Below are 14551 nucleotides of genomic sequence, written 5' to 3' on the forward strand. Positions count from 1 at the left end.
AAAGGACGGAGGAGCAGCCACTAATCACATCAGACAGCAGGAAAAAACTCACGCACACAAGGCACTTTGGACTAATGCTGATGATATAATGAGATTGCAAATCATGAAATAAACGCTTAAGTGAGACGGGAAGCGTTAATGAAGGTGAAGCTGAGTCATATGTTGCAAATGGACCAAATGTGGGACAGGAGGATGAAAGAGGAAATACAGAGAGGATGCGGTGGAGGATGGGACGGCGTTTCAGGGTTTTTGGCAGCTAAAGTGATTACTCTGCTGCCAAGGATGTGCGATGTGTGTGTGTGTGTGTGTGTGTGTGTGTGGGGGGGGGGGGGGGGGGGGGGGGGTTAGTTAATGGAGCCAGATTAAGAATAATTGCTGCTCACGCACTTTGTCTGTAAAAGACTCTGAGAAGCTGAGAACACCCAGAAGAGAGAGGAGGAGGAGGAGGAGGAGGAGACGAGGGTGAACCCTGGCAGAGTGAGAGCTTAAGTGAAGTGGTTTCCCAGGGGAGAGGAGCACAGGGGGAGGAATGGAGGAGCGGAGGAATGAAAGAGCGGAGGAGCGGAGGAATGAAGGAGCGGAGGAATGGAGGAATGGAGGAATGGAGGAATGGAGGAATGGAGGAATGGAGGAATGAAGGAGCGGAGGAACTGAGGAGCGGGGGAATGGAGGAATGGAGGAATGGAGGAGCGGAGAAATGGAGGAATGGAGGAATGGAGGAAGAGAGGAGCAGAGGACGCGTGGAACGAAAAGAGGAGCAGCTGAAGACAGGGAAGAAAATAGGACTGGATTCAAGCAGGCGCTGCAGTGTTTACCACGCCAGCGCCTGCTTATCCTGCCCTGACGGACCTGTCATCCTGAAAATGGAAATGATTTATTAAAGTGAGGAGTGGCAGCGAGAGCAGGGCAGCCGAGCGGGTTCTGATTAACAGAGAGCGAGAGCGAGCGAGAGAGAGAGAGGAACAAGCGCCGCTCTATTATTCATCACTGCACGAGCTCACGCACGGACGAGGCAGACGCACGGCACAGGGTCCAGGCCCGGGTCTGCCCGGGGTCCGGTCCAGGCCCGGGTCTGCCCGGGGTCCGGTCCAGCCCGTCCGCCCCGGGTTCAGACCTCGGTCTCACTGATCCGTCTGCTCACAAAAAGCCACAAAGCCGCTTCGCCAGCGTTGGGTTGATTATTTAACCTCTCCTTTAATGCTGCTCATTGTGGGCCGTGGTTCCGATGATCTCGACTGCCTGTCAGTGAAGCACATCTGACGCGGCCGAGTGGGTTTCGGATCATCGTGGTCCTCTGGCAGGAATCCCATCAGTGGAGACGGAGCGGAGCCGGGAGCTCGCCTCCTGCCTCAGCCTCCCTGGGCCTCGCGCTGGAAGAGCCAGTCTTTCAGCCGAGGGCCCGGCTCCGGTCCGACTCTAATGGTCCTCGCATCTGAAACCACTGTGTGGGAGGAAGCAGCGAGGTGGATAATGAGCTAAAAATAAGACGGGACAACGGCCCCCCTCAGCAGGGCACGTCAGTAGCTGTTCGCTGTAATGAGCTTTTAATGGGGCATCACATGAGTTCTGCTTGAGCAGAACCACGGCTCAGCACAAACGGCCTCGAGCTGCAGATTCGCTCCTTCCTGAGCTGCTGCTGGTGTGAGCACGGGTCAGAACCCACGCCAATGCAGCAGAGCCTCGTTAGGAAGCCTTCCCAACGAGCTGGATGTGCTGAGCGTGGTCTTATGTAATAATGGTATGAATATGAGCTCCTAAACAGTGAAAGTCAACAAAACACATTGTTGGAATTTGTTCCTCTTCTTGTCCCTTTAATCACCTTGTGACCCGTCCAGATTTGTTTTGTGACCTCAGGGTTGAGAATCACTGATTAAAATGATTGAACCAGAAATTACTTCCACCGAACATGCGAAAAAGGCTATGATGAAAAAGCAACAATGCTCCATCATCATCCTCAGTCTGATCTGCAGAGCTCTCACGCAGTCTCTCTCTCTTCCACCAGAGACTAAAGAACATTTATCACCTCACGGTTGAGCTTCTGACGAGGAGGAGCTCCGTTACAGCAGAACGGGCACTCGGACGCTTTTCAAGCATGTGTAGATTTTAGTAATTACGCTATTGTACTGAAGCGCATCGGTTCAGTCGCTTGACCCACATCTGTTCTATGTCTGCACGCACTCACTGAAAACTTCTCATTTCTCCCACTCTTCTTTGAGCCTCCCAGTCCCGCCCTCAAAACCCCCAGCACACGGATGCACCCGATCCCAGTGTCACCAGTTTAACTGAGAATAAGCAATAAACACTGCAAACGCAAACAGCTGTGATGAACCATGTTTTGCAGGCTTCGGTTCACATGGAAACAGATTTCTGTGCTGGTCCCGACTGCACATGGTTCTACAGCGCCACCTGCTGGTCAACAACAGAATTCACCATAAGGGAAGCGAGGAACTCAAAAACGTGATTCATTTCTTTATTAAATTTGTGGACACAAGGTCACTGTGGGTCTTTACAGTTAGAAGTGGACAGCAGGCCCTGGTATCAAATACACTGTGAGATATTAATAAGAAAAGACACTAAACAACCAGAAGAAAACGTTATTCAGATTCATTTACAGAGGCAGCATGAACGAACACCAGCCCAACGCTGTGTAAAAGTAAAACACCAGGAAGAAACCAGCAGGAAATACTGTGGAAAGTCTGCAGCCACACTGGAAACATAACGTGGTCAGTTGAGGCTATTATTAGTATATTCCAGTAGCCATGGAGACAGAAACTCTTATGATTTGTACAAACAAGCTTGTCAGGAATAATCAGGAAAGCTCCGCATCCACTCGTGAGCTCTCTCCTTCACAGACAGAGTGGGAGCTTCTCCGACGGTCCCTCTTTTCTGACAGCAGGGTTTCCTGCAGCTGAAGAGACCTTGTGGCAGAGTGGGCTGAGGTCCAGTCAGTAACGGGCCGGAGGCCGGAGCGAACGAGGGACAGCAGAGCCCACGGCTCAGCGCTACAGCGTCCAGTTCTCCTCTGCAGAACCGGCTTCTCAGCACAAAGACTTCGGCCGGACCTTTGGGAAAAGCTGAAAAGAGCAGAACCAGCGTTAGAGTTCACGCACTGGCGTTGGAGCGGTTCCGCGGGATCCGGCCTCTCACCCCAAAGTAGTTGCTGGGAACGAGCCCCTCGCGGCCGCAGAGCGACGCCCACCACCAGTCCGAGCCCTCGGGCTTCTGCAGGATGGTCACCATGTCTCCCTCCTTGAAGCTCAGCTCGTCGGGCGCCTGGGCCGGGTAGCTCCACAGCGCGTACAGCACCCCGCTGTTCTCCACCCCCATGGCCTCCTCCACACCTGACGGAGACGGAAACACAGCTGTGGGAGGCGGCGGGGGCTCCGCTCAGCGCGGGGGGCAGCGGGCGGAGGTGTGACCCATTCTGCTGGGGTTTACGGTCAGTGTCGGGGGTGTTGTGTGCGAGCGGTGGCCTCACCCCTCAGAAAGCCCTCACACTCCTCAAAGCCCACGGCGTAGGGGTCGCACTTCTGGGCGGCGGTGGCGCTGTCGCTCTCCGTGATGGCCATGACGGCCGCTCCGTTCCTCACCAGGAACTCACACAGCGCCCGGTCGTTGCAGGAGGCGGCGCAGTGCAGCGGGGTCCTGGGGGAAAGGCAGGGAGATCAGAGGGGCCCAGGGCTCAGCGGGGGCTGCATGGGGGGGGGGGGGCGTTACCAGCCGTGGCTGTCGGCTGCGCTGACGCTGGCGCCGCTGCGGACCAGCAGGTCCACCACGTTGTAGTGGCCCCCGCACACGGCGTTGTGCAGGGCGGTGATGCCTTCGTCGTTGGCTTGACTGGGGTCGACCATCTGTCAACAACACGGAACCGATGCATGAGTCACGTCAGCGACATAAAGGCACCGAGGCCCAGAATGCAACACTCAGCATCTCATATAGGACATGTTTGAGTTCAGTCGCAGTTCAGAAGAACTGTGAATAACTAAGAATACAGGACGCACGCACACACACACGCGCGCACACACACGCGCACGCACACGCACGCACACACACGCGCACGCACACGCACGCACTCACGCACGCACGCACGCACGCACGCACGCACGCACACACACACACACACACACACACACACACACACACACACACACACACACACACACACACACACACACACACCTCCTGCAGGGCCCTCTGCACCGTCTCCAGTTCTCCGACCAGCGACCCGTCCAGCAGCAGGACTAGTGGACTGAGCCGAGCTCGATTCCCAGAACTTTTCCGCTCCTTATTGGAACGCCGCAGAATGGAATTGTAGCTCTGAGGGACAAACAGGAAGCTTAACGGCCTGAAGGAAAACGTCTGTCAGCGTTTATGTGGAAATGCTGTTTCCACAGATCTGCTCAGAATTCGGAGGCAGAGCAGTCGCACATCACACAGTCAAGGTGTTATTTCTTTAAAGACTCCATTGCAGCCAACTCACTCTGAAGTCAGTGGGAATCTGTGCGGATGTTCTGGGTGCAGGTGGATTCACGGGCGACGCGGCGCCGTCCTCTCCATCTGACGAGCTGCTGGTCTCCACGTCCGGCTCGCCCTTCGACTGGCGGCCGCTGCGGCGGAACAGCTTGTTCATGAGGCTTTTGTAGTGGTTGGACTGGGAGAGCGAGGTCTTCTTCAGGGGCTGGGACTGGTCCACGGAGCCGCGCCTCTTCAGGGCGCGGGGGATTTCTGCCCGGATGCGCAGCAGCTCCTCCAGGTCAGGAATCTGCTGGGCCTGAGCTTCGGGGGCCACCACCGGCTGCAGCCGCGTCGGGCTGAGGGGTCGGGGAGCAGGAGGCTGGATCTCCCCACCACCCTCCGGAACGCTGGGATCCTCCGTGATCACTGGGATCTGCCCAACGTAGTCCAGGCGCTCCAGCTCTGCATCGATATCCCCCGGGCTCAGCACTAAAGACGGACAGAGCACCGTGATAAACGAGCGTGTGTGTGTGTGTGTGTGTGTGTGTGTGTGTGTGTGTGTGTGTGTGTGTGTGTGTGTGTGTGTGTGTGCGTGTGTGCATGAGTGTGGCGTGTGCGTGCATGCATGCGTGTGTGTGTGTTTATGTAGTGTGTGCGTACGTGCATGCGTGTGTGTGTGTGTGTGAATGCGTGTGTGTTTGTGTGTGTGTGTACGCGTACGTGTGTGTGTGTGTGTGCGTACGTGCGTGTGTGTGTGTGTCTGTGTGTGTGTGCGTGCGTGTGTGTGTGTATGTGCATGCATGCGTGTGTGTGTAGGACCTGTGTGTGCGTGCGTGCGTGTGTGCATGCGTGTGTGTTTGTGTGTGTGTGCGTGCATGCATGCGTGTGTGTGTGTGTGTGTGTGTGTGTGTGTGTGTGCGTACGTGCGTGTGTGTGTGCGTGTGTGTGTGTAGGACCTGTGTGTGCGTGCGTGTGTGTGTGTGTGCATGCGTGTGTGTTTGTGTGTGTGTGTACGCGTACGTGTGTGTGTGTGTGCGTACGTGCGTGTGTGTGTGTGTGTCTGTGTGTGTGTGCGTGTGTGTGTATGTGCATGCATGCGTGTGTGTGTGTGTGCATGAATGCGTGTGTGTGTGCGTGTGTGTTTGTGTGTGTGTGCGTGCATGCATGCGTGTGTGTGTGTGTGTGTAGGACCTGTGCGTGCGTGCGTGCGTGCGTGCGTGCGTGCGTGCGTGCGTGCGTACGTGCGTGTGCGTGTGTGTGTGTAGGACCTGTGTGTGCGTGCGTGCGTGCGTGCGTGCGTGCGTGTGTGCATGCGTGTGTGTTTGTGTGTGTGTGCGTGCATGCATGCGTGTGTGTGTGTGTGTGCGTACGTGCGTGTGTGTGTGTAGGACCTGTGTGTGCGTGCGTGCGTGCGTGTTGTACCATCACTGTACACGGCCGGCTGTCTCAGCTCAGGAGGCTGCTGCTGCTGAGGCTGAGGCAGAGGCGGGGGCAGCACGGGCACAGCCAGCTGGTAAAGCGCCTTGTCCACTTCTCCCCCTGGGAATCTGGAGGGCTGGGTTTGCATCACTCCCCAGTACGGATTCTGGAGGCGCAGGATGACGGACAGAGGGATCGGTCTGTGCTGACGGGACTGGGAGGACGTTGGAGGAATGGAAATGCGGGAGATGATGGGCTGAGGGTGGTAGGAGGGGGGGCCGAGGGCCGGGACGTCTGGAGGTACCGAGATCCGGGCGTTACGGGGAAGGGAACCCTGGGCAAACTGGTAAGACTGGGAGCGAGGGTCCTGGCAAGAAAAACAGGTCACATCCTCAATGGTGTAATGTGAAACAGTTATTAGTTCTGAACTCATTTTATGGATCCGTCTAATTGCTGAGATTAGCAAAAAGGCGACCAGTGCAGTCATCACGACAAGAAAACATGACCAGGTTGAATCACTAACGGCGACAGATGACACACGCTGACTCCCACTGGGCGTTCATCAGGGTACAACCAGGAGCGTGAGGGCCTGCTCTTAGCACCACCCACCTTTTTGGGGATGGGGGCGGGCAGAGGCCCGTCCAGGTTGGACTCTCTCCAGCTGCTGCTCGGGACGCTCATCCGCAGCCACTCGCTCTCTGCAACAGAAGGGTTCAGAACGCAGGGGTCACGCAGGGGTCATGCAGGGGTCACGCAGGGGTCACGCAGGGGTCATCAGGCGCGTTACCTCATCCAGCACACGCACTGGTTTTTATGTGAATGATTTTTTCCATCATTCACACACAGAAGACAGAACAGCAAGTAACAGAAATAGACCAACTGTCATAGGTGTGGTGCGGCTTCCTCTCGTAGGACACGTCCAGATCCGTCTCATTCCACGCGCTCGCTGGCTTGTGCCGCTGCTGCACACCCTCATCTGATGTCGAAACGGAGTCAGATTGAGTCAGAGGAAAAAAGTCCACAGCTGATGCAATGCTTTCTTTATAAACACATTAAACCAGCACCAGTTTTTTAGGTTTTTTCAGCTGGGGGAGTTTTTCTTCAGTAAAATTTCCCAGAACGCGGCTGCATTTTCTTTTCCTCCCTCTCACTTTCTGCTCTGACATTTTGCAGAAGCATCCTCTGTCACTATGACATCATCACGTTCCTCATGCTTGTTTACAGTAACTGGGTTATTTAAGTACATTGTGCTACATTGGTCTCAGCTGAAGGCTTCAATCACTGCAGCCACTTACCAGGAGGCCTGAATCCAACATTTCGGGGGCCGGTGCTGGAGCCCGGGGGGTTGAAGGACAGGGGAGAGGGGCTCCTCTCCGGCCGGGGCGACCGGCGGCCCATCTGGAGGCTGTCGTACGGGCCCAGCAGCTTGGAGGAGGAGGAGGTGGGGGCGTAGAGCGGGGCCGGGCGGGTTTGCGGCTCAAAGAAGCTGGGGGACGGGCTCCTGTCCATGTATCCGGCCGATCCGTGGGGGCTTCTGTCATAGTGAGGGGGGGGGTGGCGCCGCGCGGTGTGGGGCGACTGCCTGGGGCTCGGCGGGCCGAACGGGAAGCAGTCCGACCCGGCCCGAGGGAGCAGCGACGACGTCTCCTTGCGGCTCATGGGGGATGGGAGGGGGCTGGTGGGGAAGACGGGGGACAGACTGGAGTCCAGGGAGCGGAAGGGGGCGGAGCCGGGGGAGAACGGCGCGGCGCCGGAGCTGCCGTTGCTGCTGCCGCGCGTGTCCCCCGTGGTGAAGGAGGAGCCGGACACGCTGGGAGACGCAGGCAGCTCCCGGGTGATCACGACGCTGGTCTGCAGGAAACACAACAACGCGGATGAATTCTGCCAGCACTACATCATATTTGCAGGCGGGACGGCGTGAAGCGGGCCGCGGGTCGGGTCACACCTGAGGCGCCGGCTTGGGGCTGTTGTTGTTGGAGGCGACCTCCTTGAACAGGGAGTTAAACTCTCTGGACAACTCGTCGGCCGTCGCCAGCGATGCGTTCAGGTCATCGTTTATGGTCTGGACTGAAAATCAAGCACAGACACTTAGTAGAAGGCTCCACAGACGGACACACACGGGGTCGGAGTCGGGGAGACACTCACACAGCATGTTGCTGCTGAAGCTGGTCTGAGAACTCATGGCTGAGGCCGCAGCTCGCTGCACCTGAAAAGGAACAACAGCAGCAGGGTCACAGTGTGTGTGTGTGTGTGTGTGTGTGTGTGTGTGTGTGTGTGTGAGAGTTGCATGAACAGGCCCTGCTACCTGCCCTGTGGCTGCTCTCATTCTTTCATAGAAGCACCGAGCAGTTATTACCCTCTCTCTCTCCTCCTCCTCCTCGGGCGCTCTGACACGGAGCCAACAATCTGTGGACACGTCACCTGAACGCCTCATGTGTCTGAACAAGCCGCACTGTCCTCATCCTGGGCTTCAAGCAAACTTTACACAGACACATTGGAAATGATTAATGTGACACACTGTCAAGTGGCCTCCAGTCGCCTTGAGGCATGTTTTAAAAGCCGGTCTGTCCTACATTCTGACTTCCAGGTGTTGGTGCTAACATCACATGTGAACAGACTGTTACAGACAAACAGGTGTCAAGTGGATGACAAATCACACCAACACTCCTGTTGTGTTATTATTATTACCTGGCCTTAATATTTGCTTTTAAAAGCTCTGAAACACCAACAGAGAGCATTCAGTTCAGTTCACTTATAATCTGACTGTGACCGTGCGAGTGTGTTTACACAGACAGAAAGTGAACACAGTAACACAGACAAACAGGGGCTCGTCGCGCCTCAGTCGGCCGGTGACACACTCGCATTCCACGCAGCTCCTCCCTGTGAGGCATCGGTGACACACTCAGCCTGGCATTCTTATCTCTAGGCTGACAAAGGTCAGTTGGAAGTGGCCCTGGGTCCTGTCCTGCCTGCCTTTACCCCCCGTCCCTTAACCCTGTGGGCCTCTTACTTTATGGAGTCTGTTGGAGATTCACTCTTATCTTCACTTTACTTTAAGAAAACACATTAAAAGCCCCAGGGCGCATAGGCACGTTTACATAGCTCTGCACGGTGACAGGAGCTAATCTGGATGTTTTTAATCCTGACAGCTTGTTGTGTCAACTTAGACTTCCTCTCTTGTTTCCATACTTCTGGGCATTGATGCTATTGTTTAAATGGATTAGACTGAACTCAACAGTGTAACTTAGAGTTGGTCAAATAGAAACATTCTATGAAACCTTCTTCATCTGCAGATTACAGCAGGACTAAGTAATAAAGGGTGATGACCTCTATTGCACCACTGACCCCCTCCTACGATAAGGCTTTGGCTGGAAACCCGCACATAAACGCCCCTTCCTATCAGCTGCTCCCACCACTTTAACATGCGGTTCAGCTGTTTGCTTTCTCCAGCGTGATGAGAGATGAGAGTTTGGACTAATGGTAGGACTTGTTTAAAAGTGCCAGCTCACTATGCTGTTGAGGTCCTGTGGGAAGCAGATTTCAGGACTGACGACAATAATCATTAGTGCTGCAGAACTGAACACCAGGGTGTGTCTGACCAGAACTTCAAGCAGTCCCTCCCTCTTTTCCCACTGCTTTTATTCTCCTCAAACAATTCACGACTCTGATTCTCTGGTTTCGGTTGAACTCCTCATTTCCAACCAGGAATCCTCATTTCCTGCCCCTCTTGTGTTTTAAATTCTCGGCCCTCCCTTCACATCCTTCCTCCAGGCCCTTCGGACCTGGTCTCCGGTCACACTTGGCAAAATGTTGAATGTGTATGTGACAACAAGTCCTTTAGCACAGCTACACATTTGCTGTGTTCTGGTTCACGGAGCTCTGATCAGGATCTAGGTCATCGTGCAGACACCACAGACTACCTCATGCCCCACAGGTGTTGATCCCCATAGCTGTAGTTCTTGGTCTGTTAAATAGTGACAGTACTAATTGATAAACCCCAGGATTCAAATCTAAATTGATTGTTAAAGTCATAATATTACTGATGTAAAGTCACACTAAAGCGTTTTATTGACAGGAGTTCACCTCTAAGAACAACAAAGTAAAGCAAAATGTTTACTCTGGCTCACTGTTATTTTAAGTGAATGGAGTCATTTGAAATGCTCTGGTGGCATTTCTGGATACAGACGCGAGATTAAGGCCAAGTCTTATTGAGCAAAAACAGGTGGGAGGAATTCAGTCGCTGTGACACATGTCACTGTTGGCGAAACATCAAGAACATCAGGGGAAGCTTTTAATTTTCATTGTCCGTCACAAACTAGAGATTTATTCAGATCCACCCGACGCTGTCTTTGTCATAACCATGAGCAAACTGCCACTACGCAATACGTCGCTTGACTTCCTCAGCTCAGTGAGCGGTTAAGACCAATGTAATCCTACTACCTGCTTAATCAGATGCAACACCTCCACCCAAACCCCAGCTTTTTATCTTGCCTATAGCTGAACCTCCGACCTAATTAATCCCTAAAGCTTTTTACCTAACAGACAAACAAGCCTGTACACACACACAGAGTACATGGTGTTCATGACAGTAACGGTCACTGTCAAAGCAAAGGTTGCTCAACTCAGATGTGAGGATAACGCTCAGCTTATGTAGAAAGTATGTGCGTATAATATAATTAGCATGTACTGAAATAAGGTTCCTGACATGACGTCAGCTGATCCATAAGTGAAGCTGCATTCATTCCCCTTCTGCCTCAGGACGGGTCCGGCCTTCTACCAGGGCTGGTGTTGCATAAAGTCAACATTCAAGTGCAAGAACCGCCTAGATATAAATTTCTTTAGTCATGTTCAAATACCAAACACACAGATCAGCCACAACCTTGAATGCACCCGTTGGTTTCATTGTCATGGCCGATCTCTGCATCTGCTGGATCTGTTTTAAAGACAGCACCAATGTTTGCCTATTTTCATTAACCTGATTAGTATTTTCTCTATTAGATGAAATAATCTATAATAGCAAATGTTCTGATCAACATCAAGGTGCTATTATTACCTTCTGACATATGTACAAACTATCCAGGTAATGTTGGTTTGTTTGGTTGGTTTTGGGGCACAGATTTCTCACAGAACCAACATTTGTAAACAATTACAACTGTCCAATAAACACTGGGAATGAGAGATTCAGCGTAAACCTTCAAACCTCTCACATGCGACTCAGGAATCTCTCGGTGCTGCACAACATTGCAGGCATTTCTGTCATGTCACTGTCCAATAAATGGCCCCAGTGCGTCCTGCTCGTGCTGAGGCGCAAAGACCGCAGCTGGGTCAGAACCAGAAGGTGCCACCAGGTCCACCGGGCTGTGTGCGTGGTTTGTTTATGAGTTAACAGACAGCATAATTACAGGTGTTCCACAGTAACGCTCACAGGTTGCAGCAAGTGCAGGACACTATGCAGCCCAGCTGGTTTTGACTCAATGACTAGTTCACAGCTCACTAGCTGGAGAAATGCCACCAAACGCCCGGAAGCTCCTCTCTCTTTATTGAGCAGGTAACTGACACAGCTGATTCCTAACCATAGCCCAGGTGCAGACCCCGTCTCTCTGCACTGGAGTCGGTGTGTGCAGCATTTGCCTGTAGTTGAGCCCGGTGCAGCCTGCACGTCCGTCTGCGTGCAGCAGCTGGTGGCGGAACCCCCAGCTCTGCTGCAGACCGTGAGGCGCTCCAGCCAGCGGCAACAACATCTGATTCCCATTACAACAAGCGCCTCCTTCGCCTGCGAGACCCCTCACAATGAACGAGGAAGCCACTTCGAGAGCCCCTCGGAATAAAAATCTGCCTTTTCATAGTTCGCTGTAACGGCCTCCGGCGTCGACACGTGATCGCAGGCTACAACACAGGCGTGAAAAACGCTGATCGCAAAGTAAATCTGCTGCTCACGCGGCGTTTTCCGAGCAGAGCGCGCTCCAAAGCGGAGTGAAAAGTTCCTCACCTCAAATAAGAAACTCTGCGCTGCTCTGTGTTTCCTCGAGGAACGACGCGTCCTGAGGAAAGTTGGATTCCTGAAGTCGAGCTCCGCGCTCTGTGTTTCTCCTTTGTGGCAGCAGCTCCAGACATTTGGTCATAGCTGCGCACGGAGCGGAGTTATTTCGACTCGGTCCAGCCCCTTTGGCTCCATCATCTGCTGTAACCCGAGCCAGGTGTCGGGCCACAGCTGGCGCAGGTGAATTATGCCATCGCGATTAAGACGTTTGAGACGTTTAATTGCTATTTACGGTTGAATACTGCATGTTGAATCGTTGTCTTAGTCAAGTGCAGCATACGATCACGACCCACTAAACCAATAGAAAATAAACAATAAATGCACTCATGATAAAAACGTAATAAAACATTTATCTTAGAATTAGATCCCAATAAGGGTGTGAATAAATGCAGTTTGCATTAACAATTGTGGTGACTAAACTGTTTGGTCATTTCTGTGGGTGTTAGAACTGGTTTTGGGGAAACACTGATTTATATACCAGTTAGAGCTGTTTTTCCAAACTTAGTTGCTGCTGCTGTGTTATAAATGTGAGATAACATATAATTTAAAATCACTGATCATCAGTGATTGTAAAAAAGGGTGGAGCACTGCCAAGTGAATATCGCTTACGTCCAAGTTCAAATGGATAAGAAGGGCCTTCCTTTCTTTTCCTTTTTTGGCGTATGGGCGGAGAATAACTGTCAATCATTAAACGTCATTGCGTACTATACGTGCTCCGCCCCCCGAAAGTGTAAGCGTTTCCGCCAAGATGGTTGTCGGTGCTTTTCCCATAGCCAAGCTCCTCTACCTCGGCGTGAGACAGCTGAGCAAGCCTGTAGCGAACCGGATAAAAGCGGGGGCCCGGCGAAGCGAGTTCTTCAAGAATTACATCTGTCTCCCGCCGGCACAACGTGAGTAACGGAGCTAGCGGCTGCTAATGACCCCTAGTTTGTAGTGTCAAACACTCGGACGATGGCTAGAACTGGAAGGTTACTCCAACCAATGAAATCACTCCGATCAAAGTCGCAAAACCAATCAGGTTTGGTGAGTCATCTTTTTAGCCAATAGCAGTCAGGAATGCTTAAAGAGGGCGGCTTCTGTCTGTCATTGAACATGATGGAGGAATATTCGCTTTGCTATAAGGGAACTGCATGTTTGAACGTTTTCCTTACAGCCCTGTCACCCCTGAGTATGGTTCGAATTGATTCAAACAGTTGCGTCTCTGTCTTTAGTTGTTTTGATGAAGGAGATAGTTCTTATACTGACAAAATGGCAGGCATGGAATAGCTTGTGCTAGGGTGCGTTGACTGAATTTCTTCGTTATAGGAGCAAGCTGACATTTATGGAACATTGCATTTCTCATTTGTTAGATATTATTGACTTTATTGTGTTATAAGCTCACATCTTTGTCTCATAAATTCTAAAATAGATTATATTCCCACTGCATTCTTCCACTTTGAATGTGAATGCTTTGTTGCACATGTTTAGAACTTAGATGGGGGCAAGATTTATTAAATGCCTAAATGTCATGTCCTTGTTTTAATTAACGGTTTCTCCTTGCAGTTTACCACTGGATTGAGATGAGAACAAAGATGCGGATCATGGGTTTTCGCGGTTCCACCATCAAGCCACTGAATGAGGAAGCCGCTGCAGAGCTGGGTGCAGAGCTGCTTGGGGAGGCAGTCATTTTCCTTGTTGGTGGTGGATGTATGGTGCTTGAGTACAGCAGGCAATCCACAAATGCCCGTCGCAAAGAGGAGGAGCTGAATGAGAGCATTGCAAGCCTACAGACATCAGTAGCAGAACTAACATTAACCACAGAGACTTTAGATGCTCAGCTAAGAGAAATCAATAGACAACTGCTTTACTACTCAGTTCCTACCAAAAAGTGATAACATTTGTCTTTGCTACTTGGGATGACGCAGTCTCTTGCTCTGTGTGTGGAACAAGTGCACTGACACGGTAATTCCATATGTACAATTGATGACCTGCCTCACACCCAGTCCTGTACCCAGAGTGGGTGGACTATACACTGTTAACTTTGGGTGTGATCATAAGCTCAAGGTTTGAGCCACTACTTGTAAAGGGTGATTGCTATGATATTCATAGTGAATGTCTATTTTTGATCTTGCTTGTTCATTGTGATAGTTTATGTACACAGTAAGGTTTCAATTGAAAGACAATGGTGACTTTACAGGACATTGGAATGGGATTGATATAGAAAGATAAACATTATACTTTTTCTTTCAATTCTCAGATCTTTCTTTTATTGAAATTGTGACTGACTGTATAATTCCATTCAGTGCACTTAAAGTATTACCGATGACAAAACCATACACATCAAACCACAGCAGTGGGTTTTTCCAGTGTACCTGTAACCTTTCATAGACATGCCATGTTGCATATATGTTATGAATCCCTGTTTTGATTCATATACATTTCAGATGTGATGCTAAGTGTAAAAAGGTAAATAAATGCTGGCTTGACTGCTTGTCACGTTATAAATTAGGATCATTATATGCGACGTAATCCGTTTTAACACTACACTACCCAGCATGCCTCTCTGTAAAAATACAGCACTTCCTAATTTGTTCTGTTTTCAGTAGTTAAATTATATTAATAAATTATTTGCTTTTATACTAAGACAGTTTTGTAGTA

At 51.4% G+C, this 14551-nt stretch overlaps 2 protein-coding genes across 2 annotated transcripts; one reads left to right on the forward strand and one right to left on the reverse strand.

The window, feature by feature from the left end:
- Positions 1 to 2456: 2456 nt before the first annotated feature.
- ppp1r13l (protein phosphatase 1, regulatory subunit 13 like) lies at positions 2457 to 12050 on the reverse strand. Its single transcript, XM_029172068.3, has 13 exons — positions 11864 to 12050; positions 8020 to 8080; positions 7820 to 7941; positions 7170 to 7725; positions 6755 to 6850; positions 6484 to 6572; positions 5878 to 6241; positions 4481 to 4944; positions 4180 to 4317; positions 3718 to 3851; positions 3479 to 3645; positions 3148 to 3341; positions 2457 to 3074 (listed from the first exon to the last, which is right to left on the reverse strand). The coding sequence occupies exons 2-13, from the start codon at positions 8054 to 8056 to the stop codon at positions 3039 to 3041; spliced, it is 2397 nt and encodes a 798-aa protein (XP_029027901.1). The 5' UTR covers positions 8057 to 8080; positions 11864 to 12050; the 3' UTR covers positions 2457 to 3038.
- Positions 12051 to 12603: 553 nt separating this feature from the next.
- opa3 (outer mitochondrial membrane lipid metabolism regulator OPA3) lies at positions 12604 to 14384 on the forward strand. Its single transcript, XM_029172393.3, has 2 exons — positions 12604 to 12804; positions 13457 to 14384. Exons 1-2 carry the CDS (start codon positions 12663 to 12665, stop codon positions 13783 to 13785), a joined length of 471 nt encoding a protein of 156 aa, XP_029028226.1. The 5' UTR covers positions 12604 to 12662; the 3' UTR covers positions 13786 to 14384.
- The last annotated feature ends 167 nt before the right edge of the window (positions 14385 to 14551 follow it).

This window comes from Betta splendens, chromosome 13 (assembly GCF_900634795.4).
Source record: "Betta splendens chromosome 13, fBetSpl5.4, whole genome shotgun sequence".
NCBI classification, from domain to species: Eukaryota; Metazoa; Chordata; class Actinopteri; order Anabantiformes; family Osphronemidae; genus Betta; species Betta splendens.